The following is a 15,453-nucleotide window of genomic DNA, read 5'->3' on the forward strand; positions in this document are numbered from 1 at the left end:
GTTACTCGCCTACCAAAAAAGGTGTGAATACAACTTATTCCAATAAGAGTTTACTACTACCTCTTACTCACTGTCTCTACTTATTGCTTCTACTCTACCCTCTTAGTATCACTCCCACCTACCTACAGAATCAAGTGTGAGTACCAATTCCTCTGCAGGGGCCCCAGAGAGCTCCTCACCCCCGACGGGAAAGAAAGAGAGGCGACACAGGGGCCACAATATAAAGTGCATGGATTTGGTCATTTCATTTGCAATTCTGTAAAAGGAAAGAAAGTGACGGGGGAGTTATTTACACACAAACATTTCCCTTTCTCTGTCTTTCTGTCGGGTTTGGCAGTGCAGATCTTCAAATGCCCAAAAACTGGGGGGTTAGTTGTTCCCCGCTGATGTGAGCCCCCCATGACATGGCACACAGATATTGCACAAGGAAACAGCAGGGGGGCAGCACTGAAACTGGAACCACAACATAAAGACGTCGGATGGGGGGGGGTATGTACATAAAAGTCAGCGAAAACAAAACGTGTGTTGGGGCAAAAGAACCTCCAGCCTGGAATTCAGAAGGTGCTGGAGTTTTAAATTTGACATTGCAGAAATGGGGGGCTGCTCATTGGTTCAGTACTAAATTCTCTGCCAGTTTCTGCCCAATCACAGGAGTCCAGTGGTGGCCGAGCCTGGAGCCAATCACGCAGTCCCTCGTGTCTTTCACAAATGCAGCAGTTTGGGATGGATTTATCAAGCAGCGCTGAGACCGACCTGGAGAGTTTATTCCAGAGCAGCAGCTACATTACACAGAACAACATGGAGTCTCTTGTGATACCCAGAAGACATTGGGGCTGGACACCTTCCATGCACCGTAGCAGCAGTATGAACCTTGAACACAAGGGGGCAGCGTCCCAGCCAATGTCCAGCCTAGTTCTGCATTTAGCTTGATCGCCTCCCCCGTCCAGTGTTGGGGAGACAAAGACATTCTTGGGGAAAATGGGGGGCTGTGCTTCGGCAGCCAGAGAGCAGAATGGGAGAAAAGACGTCCAGAAATAAGCGGAATTTCCACTAGCAGAGCGTGTCTGTATTGAACGACAACTGGGCCTGTAGGAACAAGGACAGGGGTAGAACATTTAGAACAAGGCAATGGCTGGCTGTCAATCCTGGCTTCATCCCTTATGTTACTCCCCCCAGTGGTTGCTTGCTTAAACTGCAGCGAGTATTTCCAGGCCCTTTCTACTCCTGAGAATTCTAGACTATTCCCTTCAGCTCTCCCTCTAGTGGTAGTTGGTGGTAACTGCAGGGATGATACTCTAAAGAGCGATGCAACAGGCATGCCAAAAAGACAAAAACAGAATTTAGGAGTGGTGCAAGGCTTTTCCCTGCCCTACACCCCATACAACACACAGTCTCACCCTCTCCTCTTCAAAGCTAATCAGCCCTTCATCGTCTGTGTCCAGATCCTCCTGCTCCTCTACCACCAAAGCCCGGAGCTCAGTGGGTGTTGTCCGTGGCCTGAGAAGGCTCAGCACCCTGTCCAGAGGCGTGGCTGCTGCACAGTTTGGGGTGGCCTCTTGCTGCTCCATGTTATCACTCTGCTTTTTTGCAAAGTTTACAAATACCTGGATATGATGGAGGTGAAAACGACAGGTTAATGAACGTGTTGTACAAACGTGAGGTGCACACTTCTCTCCAGAACTAGCATAGGGAGAGGGGATTCAGAGCTACAGGACGGTTATAAACAGTGAAAGCCATGTAAGGCGCGAGAGCTCCCTTTTCTGGTAAAAAGAAAAGAGCCAGTTATCAATCCGCAGCTTTGTGGTTGGAGGAGGAGGAACCTGCCTCTATGTAGCAAGGGAAACAAAGTACTGCTCAGGGTTCTCTGGCCATAATAGGTCTTCATAGCCTTTGGCTGATCTTTTAGGGGTTGAAATTCAGGATAATTAAGCTAAACACATATTTTAGGGTTCATCTCTCTTTAAAGGATGGGAACATAGACCTCTACTCACGTTATCCAGGGTGGTCTGGCTGACAGAATAATCTTCAATTCCAAGGACATCCAGAACCTGCTCCATCTTACTGAACACCTGGGCCAACGACACCTGTTCGGACTTCAGCTGGTATTGTACCTTGGTGTGGTGCCGCTCCTGCAGGGTACAAACCCCCCAGGTTATCAATCTGAACTATAAATCCCAGCATTCCATTGGGCAGGAGGACCAGAGTTACAGCAACCGTGACAGAGCCATAAGGACAAACTCACAGAGCCCAATCGGATCACAGACAGTATTAACTAATAATTGCATATAATTGACAGAAATATGGAAAAAGCAAAGAGGACCCCCAAGGAATTCCACCAGCACAGACTCAACTCACCTTGAGAACGGCTTCCGGAAAGTTCCTGTTGAAGAACCGTACGACCTCCTTAACATTTATGCTGGATTTGGTCCTCACGGTTATCATGTAGCCGTCCCCAAACCTGAGCAAAATGAGCACAAGTTAAGTGTGAGCGGTGGAAGAAGAACAGGACACAGTATGTTGGCCATTGACAGAACAAGAGATCCCACAATTCCATAGCAATGTAACATGGCAATATCTCCTGGGCAAAGGAAATATATATATATAATTATACATACAGAGCAAGAGAATGAGCTGGTTTGCCGAGTAACTGTCTGACTGGAGAACTTTCAAAAAATGAAAGCTAAAACACCCACAGATTTAATGCTCATTGGAGGAGAACCCCCTTTCATACTTATTGGAGAATGGCTGAAAGCATGGATTCCATTGAAGAAGTTGTATTACACCATGTGATAGACTGGGAGGGGTCAGTTTGGCTCACAATGTGAAATAGCAACTGTAGGTCCAGATTTTCTATACCTACCCCCTGGGGTGGGGGCATTACATTGCTTCCTTGGGTTTAGAGATAAATGCAATGGCAAAAGCTTCCAAAGATGGACGTTTCTCACCTGTTCTTCAAGTGCTGGATGCTGCCAAGACACTTGAGGCGCCCATTTACCATAATGGCGAGTCGGGTGCATAGAGCTTCACATTCCTCCATGCTGGGGGGGGGATCAGACAAAGGTTAAGAATTTGAAAATCACAAATCCAGCTGGCAATGAGGTTAACACACATGGTCTAATCACCTGTGTGATGTCAGCACTACGGATCGTCCAGTCTTGATGATGTCAAGAATAAGATTCCAGAGGAAACGGCGAGCTTTGGGGTCCATGCCAGTGGTGGGTTCATCCTATGGCAGATAAAAAGAAATGGTTGGCATCATGGCGTCCATGCCAATACTGTACGTTGACCTCAATTCATGTTGACACTCACCAGAAATATGAAGGACGGGTAACCAATAAGTGCGATGGCAGTGGACAACTTCCTCTTGTTCCCTCCACTGTAGGTGCCAGCCGGCTTGTCTGAGTATTTACTTAGTTCCAGTTTCTCCAATGCCCATTTCACCACCTAGCAGAGAGAGGAGCCACTTAATGTACAGCAGTATCATGAGAATTACCGACCATAGCCAGGATTTATGCCACAGGACTCACCCTCTCCTCATCCTTCCAGGGAATGCCCCTAAGACGGGTGTATAACTCCAGGTGTTCTTGTGCAGTCAGCTCATCAAACAGGGCATCAAACTGTGGGCAGTAGCCAATGGTCTGCTGGACTTGCAGGAGCTCCTTCAGGATACTGTGGTACATACATATCAGAAACACAATAGATCATAAATAATGTGAGAAAAGTCCCAAAAAACCCATAGCAACCAATCAGGAGTTACCTTTCAGTATTTTTACTCCACTAGACCAATTAAAGGAAACTTCTCTAAAAACAGGGTGGGGAGTATTGTTGGTACTTTACCTGTGTCCATTGATAAAAGCCTCTCCACCTGTTGTGCTCTCATCTCCTGTTAGCATCTTGAATGTGGTGGTCTTGCCAGCACCATTCACCCCCAACAGCCCAAAACATTCTCCTGGTCTGACGCCAACACACAGGCGATCAACTGACAGGATCCGGCCCATTTTCCTTGACTTGTACACCTAGAATAATGGATTAGGATTAGAGAGCAGGACATAGAGTAAAAGTGTATGGAAGTCCGGTGGGGATGGAGATACCTTGGTTAGATTCTCAATCTTCAGCATATCATTATCTGCTCCTCCCCTCAATACCCGCTGCCTCTCATTGGCCACATCTATGTCGTCGTCTTCTATTGGCTTGTTGGAAATGGGCAGCCGTCTGTGAAACATGAGAAAGACAGGATGGGTATGTAGTGGGGCACCCCCAAATTATTGCTGTACACCTAGAGAAAAGTGGGTTCTTGGGACCAGGGTGGGGATACTGTGAGATTTATATGAAACAACATTTGCTGGAATCTGCTTTAGTAAATGGATATTCTTTGGGCCGGCAACAGAAAAGCAGATACTCACTGTGGTTTTCTGAAGAAATTGTACTGACACATTATAGTGATAAAGAATCCCACGAATCCTTCTATTGTCATGGCAACCAGGCCTCGAGTGACGATATCCCACTCGAACGGGGATTTCATTTTGTCAAATTGTCCTGTTAATGAAGAATATCATTACCCAAGGCCTGCTACATCTCTGGGGTAATTCACTAATGTGCTACACATAGGCTACTACAAGTAGGTGCTTCACCTGCCCCTTAAAGATCAGTGCCATGAAAAAAAATTCCAACATCCTATCTCCAGCTTAGGTTCAGCAACCCAAGGGTGGATTCTAGTGGGCCTAATCAAAATACGAAGTCATTATTAACTAAGCCTTACCTTTTAAAGCTGAAAGTATAAAGAAAGAGACAACAAAATGTATAAAGTGACTTAATTGACTTTATCCTGGTGGACTAGTTAATGTAGTTGGGTGGTCTATTGAATCTGTGGACTATCGACTTTGTCCTCTAAGTGGATCGTATAGAGCTTAATGTGCATAATTACCAATCTTGGCATAGTACTCGTTAATGTACTCATTATAGGCCATTTCCATCAGCCCGTGTCCCAGGTTATAGTTGGGGAAGATGAGAAAACAACTTTTCAGGTAACTGTTGACCAATTTCAGGTCCTGTGCAAGAATAAAAGAGATGTCAAAGATGATGGAACATTCTATAAATATAAGCATAACTGTCTTGACTTGACCATGGTCCAGATCCAGAAGGATGAGATTCCAACCTTGTCATGTTCAAAGAGCTGCAGCAAGAAGGTCGCCACAGTGGCAGTGATGCCAATGAAGAGGTTAATAACGATGAGGAAGACGTAGGCTGTGCTGGGAACCTCAAACCAGAAGGAGGCAGGGTACATTATAGGAGTGATAGACCATCTGGAAACAGGAGGGAGGTAGATTACCAAGAACATTCTAAGAAAGTGGTCTATTCTACTTAAGCCCAGGGATCCCCAACCTTTTGAACCAGTGAGCAACATTCAGAAGAAAAAGGAGTTGGGGAGCAACACTAGCATGAAAAATTTTCTTGGGGTGCCAAATAAGTGCTGTGATTGGCCATTTGGTAGCCTCTATGTGAATTGTCAATCTACATTAAGGCTCTGTTTGGCAGTACACCTGGTTTTTATACAACCAAAACTTGGCCCCAAGCCTGGAATTCAAAAATAATCACCTGCTTTGAGGCCACTGGGAGCAACATCCAAGGGGTTGGAGAGCAACATGTTGCTCACGAGCTACTGGTTGGGGATCACTGACTTAAGCCTGTAGGAGTGTGTTAAAGCTAAAGGTGACATTTTTGCCTACTGGATGAGCTCTTGCTGCAAGCATTAAGGTACGTTCCCTACAATAACACACCCACTGGTCTTACAACATCTTCAAATGACTCAAGATCAGTATTCTCACTCATAAGTAGGCCAGTTTGAGGACTACCACCTACCCATAAAGAAGAAAGAGCAACAGGACGGCTGGAAAGTTGGTCGGCGAGGTGTAGGCAGGGAGGTCAAATACAAAGAGGATGATGATGCAACAAGTGGCAGGAACTAGGTAATTCAACTGAAAAAGGAAAATATTTAGTTACATAAAGGTTGGATATAGGTGCATCTATCCATAAGGGTCTCTCCAGAGTTTCATCTACTGGATTTTAATTGTCTATTGTTTTATTAACACTATGAAATCTAGACAGTACATGAGCTTTTCCAACTTGCTTGGGCAAATGGAGGACCACCCAGCACTTACCATATCCCAAACATAGTTGGCCAACCAGTAGATGACAGGGTTACAGCCGCTGACAAACTGTAAGTGTTTGGCTTTCGTGGATTTCTCAGCCACAAGGAAGACCACAAAACTCGCCGGGACGAAGGACATGGCAACGATGATAAAAATGGCAATGACTACGTCAGTGCCTTGTAACCTATCAAAAAGAAGGACAACAGAATAGGCCAATTAAGAGAAATCGGAGTGCGTTATTAACTACATAAATATGGAGGAAGAAAATCCAACTTTTTAGCTGAGCACTTACAGATAATCGAGGGAGAGACTAGCACTTGTCTTGTTCATTGGATGGTTGGTCACAGTGATTCCTAGAAGGAAAAAACAAAGAATCACAGTAAGGAAGAGTCCATCATGCTACCCATTTCAGTGCTCATTGGTTTCCAGAATCTCACCATAGGCTGCAGGGTTCCCCTTGCTTTTGGGCAGGTTGGCTCTTAGGAGGGCATTGTTTAAGGCATTAAGGTACGTTGGCATGCTGTGGTATCCTTTGTTGTTGAAATAAGCCTTAAAAGTAAGAACAGTTCTGATATTAAACTCTATGGCCAGAGCTTTGGGAGAATCATAATAAAAAAAAGATGGAGGATCAACTGACCTGGGCTGTGTGCCTAACCGCGATCTTCCTCAACACGGGTGGAGCCTTTACACCAAAGGATGCTGGGACGGCTTTCTGCACATTGCCAAATGTCAGGGCTCCATACCTGGGGACATTACGCACTGATTAAGGCCACATTTTAGTGACTTAGGAGCTATATTAATTAATAATATGGCAACTCCATGTTCTACTGCAGTAAAGATATTCTCACCTATGCAGCCGGAATCGGTCCGAAGTGTACAGGAGATATTCAGAGACATTTCTCCCACTAATATCCACCATGATATCTCCTGTCACCACCTTCATCTGATGCGGATGACCCCCAACGCCACTAGGACAGGAGAATCCAGTGCCTTGCATAGAACAAGTGCATCTGATTGGCTCATGGATCCGACGAGGAAGGGAAGGGGTTGAGGTTATGGTCTCTGCTGGGAAAGCAAGGAAAGGTAGTAGAAGGAATCAGAAATCTGTTGTTGGTACTTGGGACATAAGAAACCTCAATAATGTAAAAGAATGATCAGAAGAGCAGTCAGTGTTCTTTATTAACATGGGTTAGGGTTAGCGTTAGAAGGGCCTGATTTGTACTTTGGATATTCTGGTATCTCTATATTGTCTTCAACATTTGCTGTCATGCAGAAGTAGAATTCATGGGTACAAATGGCTGTATCATGTACTTTACCTTGCACAGGCTCAGGTGGGTAGGTGGTGGCATTCCAAAGGTGAGAGAGGTCCTCATCAGGAGGATAATCCGAGGGAGCGGGTGAAGGTGGTGGCGGCACAAAGTTAGACAGGGGTAGCCCTTGGGTGAACGAGTCGACACACATGGCATCAAAGTACTGAGCAGCCAACATCTTCGACTCACTGCTGTTCATGTTGAGCGACTGGACAAGCTGGTCCAGAGTGCTATTAAATGCAGTTTTCAGCACACACGTGGCCCCAATGCCTGATGGCAGGTGAAAAGTATTAACAAGCTGCTGAGGGCCGGCATCTGGGGACAACTTGATCCTGTTGGGGAAGAGATATTGAGATAAACAGAAATAATGATGGTCTATGTAGAGGAACCCAAAACATGCCAGATATTTTGGAGGCCATTGGAGATATTGCCAACAACCATAATCTTTTTGACAATCCTGGACATATCATGATCCAATATTCATGTGGGACTCACCTATACTCTGGTTGCTCCTCGTTGGCATAGGGCACAAAGTTCCCTTTAGGCTGAGTATAATTGTGATACTGAGAGGGCGACAGGATCAGTGGCGGAAGGTCACCTATCAAAATCATGAAGAAGATTTACCTGATCTAGTGAAGTTAGGATTGGGAAGGATTTGTTTGTTGTGATGGGGGTGCACACAGAGGCAACATGGGATCCTCTGAGCAGAAGAGGGGAAAAAGATTCCATGGGAGCAAGAAGCACTTACCTATCTCAGGGACAGACAATGCCACAGTCATGGCGACACAGACAAAGAATGCCGGAAGGAGAATTTGGGAGAACAGGGCTTTGGTGTTGCGCTTGGCGCAGTGGAACCGCTTGACAATGAGCCCATGAAACTGCCGCAGCTTAAGCCAAGATCCTTCCACTTTGTAGCTTCCTTGCCCATCCAAGACTAGCTCTTCTATCTCAGGATCTAGGTTGAAGACCCATAACGAAATGTTACATTGTGGCTCTTGGAAGCTTTTACTAACACTTCCCATTGTTTGAAACCATCACCTGTCCACAAACACCAACTGAAAATGTACTTTGTACCAGACATCGTAAAGGGATAAAACAAATATGATCTTCACTCTGATGAACAGTTACCGTGTAAGCTGAGGTTTTCTGCATCCTGCGGGTTATCGAATAAGGGGGAGTAGTCCCCATAGAACTCAGCATAGGCCCCACCTTCATCCCCACGCACTGAGCCAACAGAAGAAGACGAGCCAGAGCGTAGAGATCCAGGGGATTGGCTGGTTTTGGCTCCAGATGCAAAGTTGTTGAGTTCCACTTCTGGCTTTTCTAAAACATCTGTCCGTGGGGCGCATGTTCCCCCATCAGGCTGTATGAGGGGTCTCAGGGTGTCTTTCTTTGATTCCTTGATATCTGGAAGAACAGATCAAGACATGAGTAGTACAATGAGTGGTTATATTCTCTTAAAAAGGTACATGGAAAGGTCATGATGTGTATCACCAATATAAGATAGTATTTCCCGGTCACTACCTGCATCACTGTTTTCTAGAGACTGATCCTCTTCAGAGACCTTGAGAAACACTTCCTCTAGGGTTGTGTCCATCAGGCCAAAACTGGTCAGTTCCAGGTCACATAGATTCTGCTCCAAGTGCTGCCAACAGCAGAAAAAGTTTAGGTACCGACTAACATCACAGGTTTTGTTAAACTCTTAAACCCTAACCATGATAGAGAAGGAGACAATAGAGTACCTGAAAGAGGCGCTCAAAGCATCCCTTCCTGACGGACTCACTGGGGAGAATGTATGAGAGCTCAGTGTTTGTGTCAGAGACCAGCAGGCAGGAGGCCACATACTTCTTTATGAACTGAGATACTCGAGGCTCTGAGCAGAGACTGATACAGGAAGGTCCAGTGTCTGTAGAAAGAGAAATGAGTAGAATACTTTTAAATGTAGAAATAATGTGCGTGCCAGTGCCATGCCCATCAGCTGTCCTCCATTTTCTCTGGGTGTGTGAATCCAAAACTGGGAATTACCCGTTTGAAGTGAATTGATACTGCTTCTCTGTTCCCTATGATCAGGCAGGAGTGGGACTTGGTCCTTTTGAGAGGCTGGTTGGGACTAAATCCCACCCATGCCTGTTCATGGAGAGAGAGAAGTCCAGGAGAATAAGTATAGAGAATTTTTGTATTAGGGTAAGAACTGGGTGGACATTGGATTCACAATAACACCCCAAGTTAGTGGGTCTTAACAGCCAATCAGAATAAGTGACATTGGTATAATATATATTCAACTAACCTGGGCCATTCTGGCTCTTGACAGCAGTCAGCTTGTAGCCATCTCCATAAGTACTCTTCAGGAAGAGTGGAGATCCACAGCATTTCAGCTTCCCATGGGAAATAATGGCAATTCGGTCTCCCAGAAGGTCAGCCTCGTCCATGTGATGTGTAGAGAGCAGGATTGTACGACCTGGGAGGTGGCAAATATTTAGGATCCTTAGCTGAAGGGGAGGGGGGGACCAGAGAATTTAAAGAAGGTAGGAAGAATGGATGGAAGTTGATGGCACTAGGGCAAGATGAAGGCATCTGGATGAAGATGGGAAAGCAAGATGGGGTTGGTAGGATACAAGATGGGGACAGTAATGCAAGATTGTAAAGGCTGACCAATATGGAGGCAACATGGCAATAGCCAATGCATGTGGATGTTCTTACCTTGTTTGTATTTTAGGATGAGGTCCCAGATGGCTCTCCTTGCATAGGGATCCACACCGGCCGTCGGCTCATCCAAAATAATGGCCTTTGAGCCGCCGACAAAAGCAATGGCCACAGACAGCTTCCGTTTCATGCCACCGGAGAGGGTCTGCACCAAGGAGTGGCGCTTGTTGGAGAGCTCCAGGTCTTCAATCATCCTGTATAAAAAGCAAGTAATACATTTATACAGTATCCCTGATCTTCTGGTCAGATTGTGACTTCTAAAGCAGAGCTTGGATTCACTTATCCTATGGTGGGGTGGTGTCTATATAGAGATATAGACAGTGGGATCAAGTTTCACCTAAAGAAACAGTGATCCATATACAGTAAATAAGGTGGTCTGTTCCATAACACTGTGCGATCATAGCCACATACTTATCCATCTCCTTGCGTATCTCTTCTTCCGCCATCCCCTTGAGTCGCGAGTACAACCAGAGATGCTCCTCCACCGTCAGCTTATCAAACAGAACGTTGTGCTGAGGGCACATACCCAGGCTCTTCCGGATCTCATTCATTTCCGTACGGATGTCATGACCATAAATAGTGGCTGAGCCAGATGTTGGGGGAAACAGACCCGTTAGGATTGACCTGTCAGTTTTGGGGGGGAGAATAAATGAGAATGTGAGTCTGGAGTGCAAAGATACAAAGTAACAAGGATTAAAGGAAGGAGGCCACTTACATGGTAGTGGTCTTGCCCGCTCCATTGTGCCCCAGGAAAGAAACCACCTGGTTCTCATGAAGGTTCAGGCTTAACTTGTTAAGTGCCAACTTCTTGTCAGTCTTGTAGATCTTGGTGAGTTTGTCAATACACACTACCAGTGGCAGATGACTGGGCTCTTCCTCTATCCCCCGAGTCTCATCTTAGAAAAAAAGTATATATGGGTGGGAGCTCCCAAATTGTTTCTATTAGTCAACATAGTATATGGGTGATTGATTGTCTGAAGTCTAAGCAGCAATTTCACACCTACCCAAGCGACGACTCTCCATCGCACAGGCTTGATCCTCTTCCATGATGCTCAAGCGAGGTGGGCGGGACCAAGGCCAGGTCCACTCCCAAGTTTCTATTCGACCACTTCCCAGCCAATAGGACCTCTGGAAAGGGAAGTACCACGGGCGGGGTAGGCCATACATACCTACACAGAACAGAAAATGTACTTATTTACCACTTACTAACACCCCCACCTTACCTTCTAAACCATCTCTGCCAAGTACCTGGATGAACTGCCTCAATGTACCAGGTGAGGATGCCATACACCACAGTGTCAATTATCAGCATCATCATTGAAAGCATCAAGTTAAAATCATCTCCTTCCACTGGTGACTGGCTAAAGGTTCGCCACTGGATCCCAACACCAGCCACTTCATATAGGGCAAAGTACTTGGAGCCGAGACCAAAGGCTGTTGTAGACATGAGAGACTGCAGAGAAAAGGAGGCAAAGAGAGAGGTAAATGAGGTAGACATGGAGGTCGGATTATGGTTCTTTTGACTAAAACATCCTTTTAATCTACAGGCCAGAGAAAATAACTGCAGTTAAAAAGGAGAAAACAATATGGCAGCCTTTAGAATTTATTCCTTGGAATCTTGCTGAGCATTTGCTTGGGAAGAGAAAAACAAGAAGACTGGATGTTACTAACAGCGATGCATTTCTCGAAGGCCGTGATCTTGTCATGGGCCACTTCTTCGCGGATCGCCACATACATGTAGGGCACGTAACTCAGAAAGTAGATGATCCCTCCGCAGGCCGATGCCAGTTTGGCCTTCGAGTACAATACGGAGACCAAGAAACTGCAAGAAAGAATCGTTTATCAAGACAATGCACAGAGATGTTGGATATTTGCATTTGCCTAACTAGGAATGTTTTCCTGGGATAAAAGATCCAAGCTGCAACCAGTTCAAGTTCAGAGAGTGGGTGGGACCTTTCTCCAGAAGTTATGTCCATTGACTATCTGTTATGTAAAGCAAGTTGATGGCTTTGACCATTAGAGCTAACTCATGCTGCTTCGAATGGATGTACATTGCTTTTCCCTGGCTGAAGGGACAATGAGATAGAAAACAAAGCCATCCCATCAGCTTTCAACCCTACCCTTCAATATAAACTGGGGAAGAGAGCAGCCCAAGATATGTCTACCTCTTCTTGGATTTATGGACTTTGGACATCAACCTTGAATAAATGGGAGGAGGATAACTTAACCAAAGTCATTTCTATATTGTTTTCTGCTCACCCAACTCACCAGAACATTATGGTGGCCACTGCGTAGATGGAAAGAAAGAGCCAAATGATGAAGACGTTGCTGTGCATGAGGACCTGGCCGTACTTCAGGATGCCAGTCAGAGCAGTGACTGAGATGGAGAGTTGTACAAAGCCTGTAATAAACCAGGCTACCCAGTGTACTGCGTTATTCAGGCCCATCATCTTCATCACCTGGGAAGATAACAGCATAGAATATGTCCTAAATACCTTCCTAATGCACAATAGGAGTAAAAAAAGCAGAGTAGAAGTCTATCGCCTTGTGCCTCTCTATAACAGAGAGTTGGTTACCAAAAGTTTCCATCGTTTGGATTCCAATAATGTTACCTCCTTCAGACGATGCTCCTTTTCTGCCACAATATGTTGTATCATCATGGCTACAGAATAGACCCAAGAGATGACCATGCACAGGGGCATCATGTGTTCGATTACAAAAAGAAAACTGGAAGGAAACACAAAAAAGATTGAAGGTTGCGGTAAAGCCTCCTCAATATTTACACCTCCCCATGCACCCTGTTATCAGATCTATTCGATATTAAGTTCTGATACTAAATTAGGAGTGGTGATAATGTTCTTGGAGACCAATATAAAGGTTGAACTTACTCATCACGTGTGTAACAAGGATATGGGAACATCTGTACATAATTCCCGGGTTCCACCACGTCATGTCCCACAATAGTATTGATGATTGCTCGGTCCATCATGTCTGGAAACAGAAATTCTATCATCAGCAACTAGATTTATCACCCCTTCCATTTAATAATTTAATATTTTAAAAACAGGCCAATCTAAGCTTCAATCTTGTTGTAGACCCAACCAAGAGAGAAGTTGACTTGAGTCCAGGTATCAATGACTATCAAGGACCTTTCAGATAATCCTATAACACCAATGTATAATGACCTTGTATCCAGACGAAGCCATACAAGAAATAGAAGCGTCCTCCAGTGTTGGGGCCTGGCCTCCAGTAGGCTCTACGGATTTCATTAGTCTTTTCTGTGAAGCTGGAGTTTTGCCGTATCTTGTACATGACATGAGGTGGGAGTGAGCCGTCCTTCTGTGTCTGGAAGATCACACCTTACAGGGGAAAGAAGAAACATAATGGGCCATCAAATCAGAGAATAATAAAATTCCCCTTGGTGGTGTTGTGGTACTCTCGCAATTATTCTCTGAAAAGTGGGTTGTCCATCCCTAATTGACTTCAGGTTGGTCTGTCCCTGTGAATGTTCTAAGGATCTAATTGTTGGTCTATCCCTGTTAATGTTCTAAGGATCTAATAGGCTTCAGGTTGGTCTATCCTGTTAATGTTCTAAGGATCTAATTGGCTTCAGGTTGGTCTATCCTGTTAATGTTCTAAGGATCTAATTGGCTTCAGATTGGTCTATCCCTGTGAAAGTTCTAAGGATCTAATTGCTTCAGGTTGGTCTATCCCTGTGAATGTTCTAAGGATCTTATTTCTTCAGGTTGGTCTATCCCTGTGAATGTTCTAAGCATCTAATTGCTTCAGGTTGGTCTATCCCTGTGAATGTTCTAAGGATCTAATTGCTTCAGGTTGGTCTATCCCTGTGAATGTTCTAAGCATCTAATTGCTTCAGGTTGGTCTATCCCTGTGAATGTTCTAAGGATCTAATTGCTTCAGGTTAGTCTATCCCTGTGAATGTTCTAAGCATCTAATTGCTTTAGGTTAGTCTATCCCTGTGAATGTTCTAAGCATCTAATTGCTTCAGGTTGGTCTATCCCTGTGAATGTTCTAAGCATCTAATTGCTTCAGGTTGGTCTATCCCTGTGAATGTTCTAAGCATCTAATTGCTTCAGGTTGGTCTATCCCTGTGAATGTTCTAAGCATCTAATTGCTTCAGGTTGGTCTATCCCTGTGAATGTTCTAAGCATCTAATTGCTTCAGGTTGGTCTATCCCTGTGAATGTTCTAAGGATCTAATTGCTTTAGGTTAGTCTATCCCTGTGAATGTTCTAAGCATCTAATTGCTTCAGGTTGGTCTATCCCTGTGAATGTTCTAAGCATCTAATTGCTTTAGGTTGGTCTGTCCCTGTGAATGTTCTAAGCAACTAATTGCTTCAGGTTGGTCTATCCCTGTGAATGTTCTAAGCATCTAATTGCTTCAGGTTGGTCTATCCCTGTGAATGTTCTAAGCATCTAATTGCTTTAGGTTGGTCTATCCCTGTGAATGTTCTAAGGATCTAATTGCTTCAGGTTGGTCTATCCCTGTGAATGTTCTAAGCATCTAATTGCTTCAGGTTGGTCTATCCCTGTGAATGTTCTAAGCATCTAATTGCTTCAGGTTGGTCTATCCCTGTGAATGTTCTAAGCATCTAATTGCTTCAGGTTGGTCTATCCCTGTGAATGTTCTAAGGATCTACTTGCTTTAGGTTAGTCTATCCCTGTGAATGTTCTAAGCATCTAATTGCTTCAGGTTGGTCTATCCCTGTGAATGTTCTAACAATCTAATTGCTTCAGGTTGGTTTATCCCTCCAGAAATGGGAGGGTACAATCTGAAGATTTAAAAAACACCTGGTACTGAGTTCTTCACACATAGCAAAGACTTACTTGCAAACACGGTGACATTATCCTGGTAGGCCTGGTTTAGGGTATAGTTGACAATACTGTCCTCATTGGGGAATCCCTTAAAGATGTCCACACTCACCTTGGGGAGACAAAAAAGAACAACATAGTTGATTTAAATAGTTGAATTTACTAGTTGAGTTATATCTTTTGTTGGTAGCAACCGGTGTACCTTGGACATGAAGCGGGTCCAGCCACAGGCCGCGTTGTCGATGGTGTCGAGTTGCTGTAGCAGGGTGCTGGCGTTTGGCATGGTGAAGTTGGAACTAAGGACCTTACGTAGAAGTTCGCTGTCTGAACCATTAAGCAGCTCTGGGTGTTTCTGAAGATCACTGGTGAACTAAAGGAAATTAGGAGTCCAGTATTGATATATTGAGGATGTACTGGGTTGTCTTTGCTTTGACTTTAAACATGACCAGGTACCTTCAG

At 44.7% G+C, this 15,453-nt stretch overlaps 1 protein-coding gene across 4 annotated transcripts in view; it reads right to left on the reverse strand.

Moving 5' to 3' along the window:
- Positions 1 to 214: 214 nt before the first annotated feature.
- The window catches only part of abca2.L (ATP binding cassette subfamily A member 2 L homeolog), a 37,128-nt gene continuing 21,889 nt past the window's right edge, over positions 215 to 15,453 (reverse strand). For 2 of the 4 annotated variants that reach the window (XM_018229422.2, XM_018229420.2), the window contains 38 exons: positions 15,197 to 15,364; positions 15,010 to 15,106; positions 13,348 to 13,521; positions 13,051 to 13,153; positions 12,775 to 12,889; positions 12,431 to 12,621; positions 11,834 to 11,984; positions 11,411 to 11,615; positions 11,167 to 11,331; positions 10,878 to 11,058; positions 10,574 to 10,786; positions 10,160 to 10,356; positions 9,747 to 9,917; positions 9,202 to 9,365; positions 8,984 to 9,104; positions 8,588 to 8,866; positions 8,208 to 8,414; positions 7,955 to 8,057; positions 7,466 to 7,791; positions 6,998 to 7,211; positions 6,787 to 6,892; positions 6,587 to 6,698; positions 6,442 to 6,502; positions 6,159 to 6,333; positions 5,860 to 5,975; positions 5,156 to 5,303; positions 4,925 to 5,048; positions 4,404 to 4,536; positions 4,092 to 4,212; positions 3,838 to 4,016; positions 3,528 to 3,669; positions 3,310 to 3,444; positions 3,123 to 3,226; positions 2,946 to 3,038; positions 2,356 to 2,458; positions 1,992 to 2,129; positions 1,398 to 1,604; positions 215 to 1,086 (listed from right to left, as the gene is read on the reverse strand). In XM_018229422.2, coding sequence (XP_018084911.1) covers positions 1,051 to 1,086; positions 1,398 to 1,604; positions 1,992 to 2,129; positions 2,356 to 2,458; positions 2,946 to 3,038; positions 3,123 to 3,226; positions 3,310 to 3,444; positions 3,528 to 3,669; positions 3,838 to 4,016; positions 4,092 to 4,212; positions 4,404 to 4,536; positions 4,925 to 5,048; positions 5,156 to 5,303; positions 5,860 to 5,975; positions 6,159 to 6,333; positions 6,442 to 6,502; positions 6,587 to 6,698; positions 6,787 to 6,892; positions 6,998 to 7,211; positions 7,466 to 7,791; positions 7,955 to 8,057; positions 8,208 to 8,414; positions 8,588 to 8,866; positions 8,984 to 9,104; positions 9,202 to 9,365; positions 9,747 to 9,917; positions 10,160 to 10,356; positions 10,574 to 10,786; positions 10,878 to 11,058; positions 11,167 to 11,331; positions 11,411 to 11,615; positions 11,834 to 11,984; positions 12,431 to 12,621; positions 12,775 to 12,889; positions 13,051 to 13,153; positions 13,348 to 13,521; positions 15,010 to 15,106; positions 15,197 to 15,364 — 5,778 coding nt within the window. In that variant the 3' untranslated portion in view covers positions 215 to 1,050. Of the gene's footprint in view, positions 1,087 to 1,397; positions 1,605 to 1,991; positions 2,130 to 2,355; positions 2,459 to 2,945; positions 3,039 to 3,122; positions 3,227 to 3,309; positions 3,445 to 3,527; positions 3,670 to 3,837; positions 4,017 to 4,091; positions 4,213 to 4,403; positions 4,537 to 4,924; positions 5,049 to 5,155; positions 5,304 to 5,859; positions 5,976 to 6,158; positions 6,334 to 6,441; positions 6,503 to 6,586; positions 6,699 to 6,786; positions 6,893 to 6,997; positions 7,215 to 7,465; positions 7,792 to 7,954; positions 8,058 to 8,207; positions 8,415 to 8,587; positions 8,867 to 8,983; positions 9,105 to 9,201; positions 9,366 to 9,746; positions 9,918 to 10,159; positions 10,357 to 10,573; positions 10,787 to 10,877; positions 11,059 to 11,166; positions 11,332 to 11,410; positions 11,616 to 11,833; positions 11,985 to 12,430; positions 12,622 to 12,774; positions 12,890 to 13,050; positions 13,154 to 13,347; positions 13,522 to 15,009; positions 15,107 to 15,196; positions 15,365 to 15,453 lie in introns of all 4 variants that reach the window. The other 2 variants (XM_018229421.2, XM_018229419.2) reach the window with 1 other exon arrangement.

Source organism: Xenopus laevis, chromosome 8L (genome assembly GCF_017654675.1).
Source record: "Xenopus laevis strain J_2021 chromosome 8L, Xenopus_laevis_v10.1, whole genome shotgun sequence".
Lineage (NCBI taxonomy): Eukaryota > Metazoa > Chordata > Amphibia > Anura > Pipidae > Xenopus > Xenopus laevis.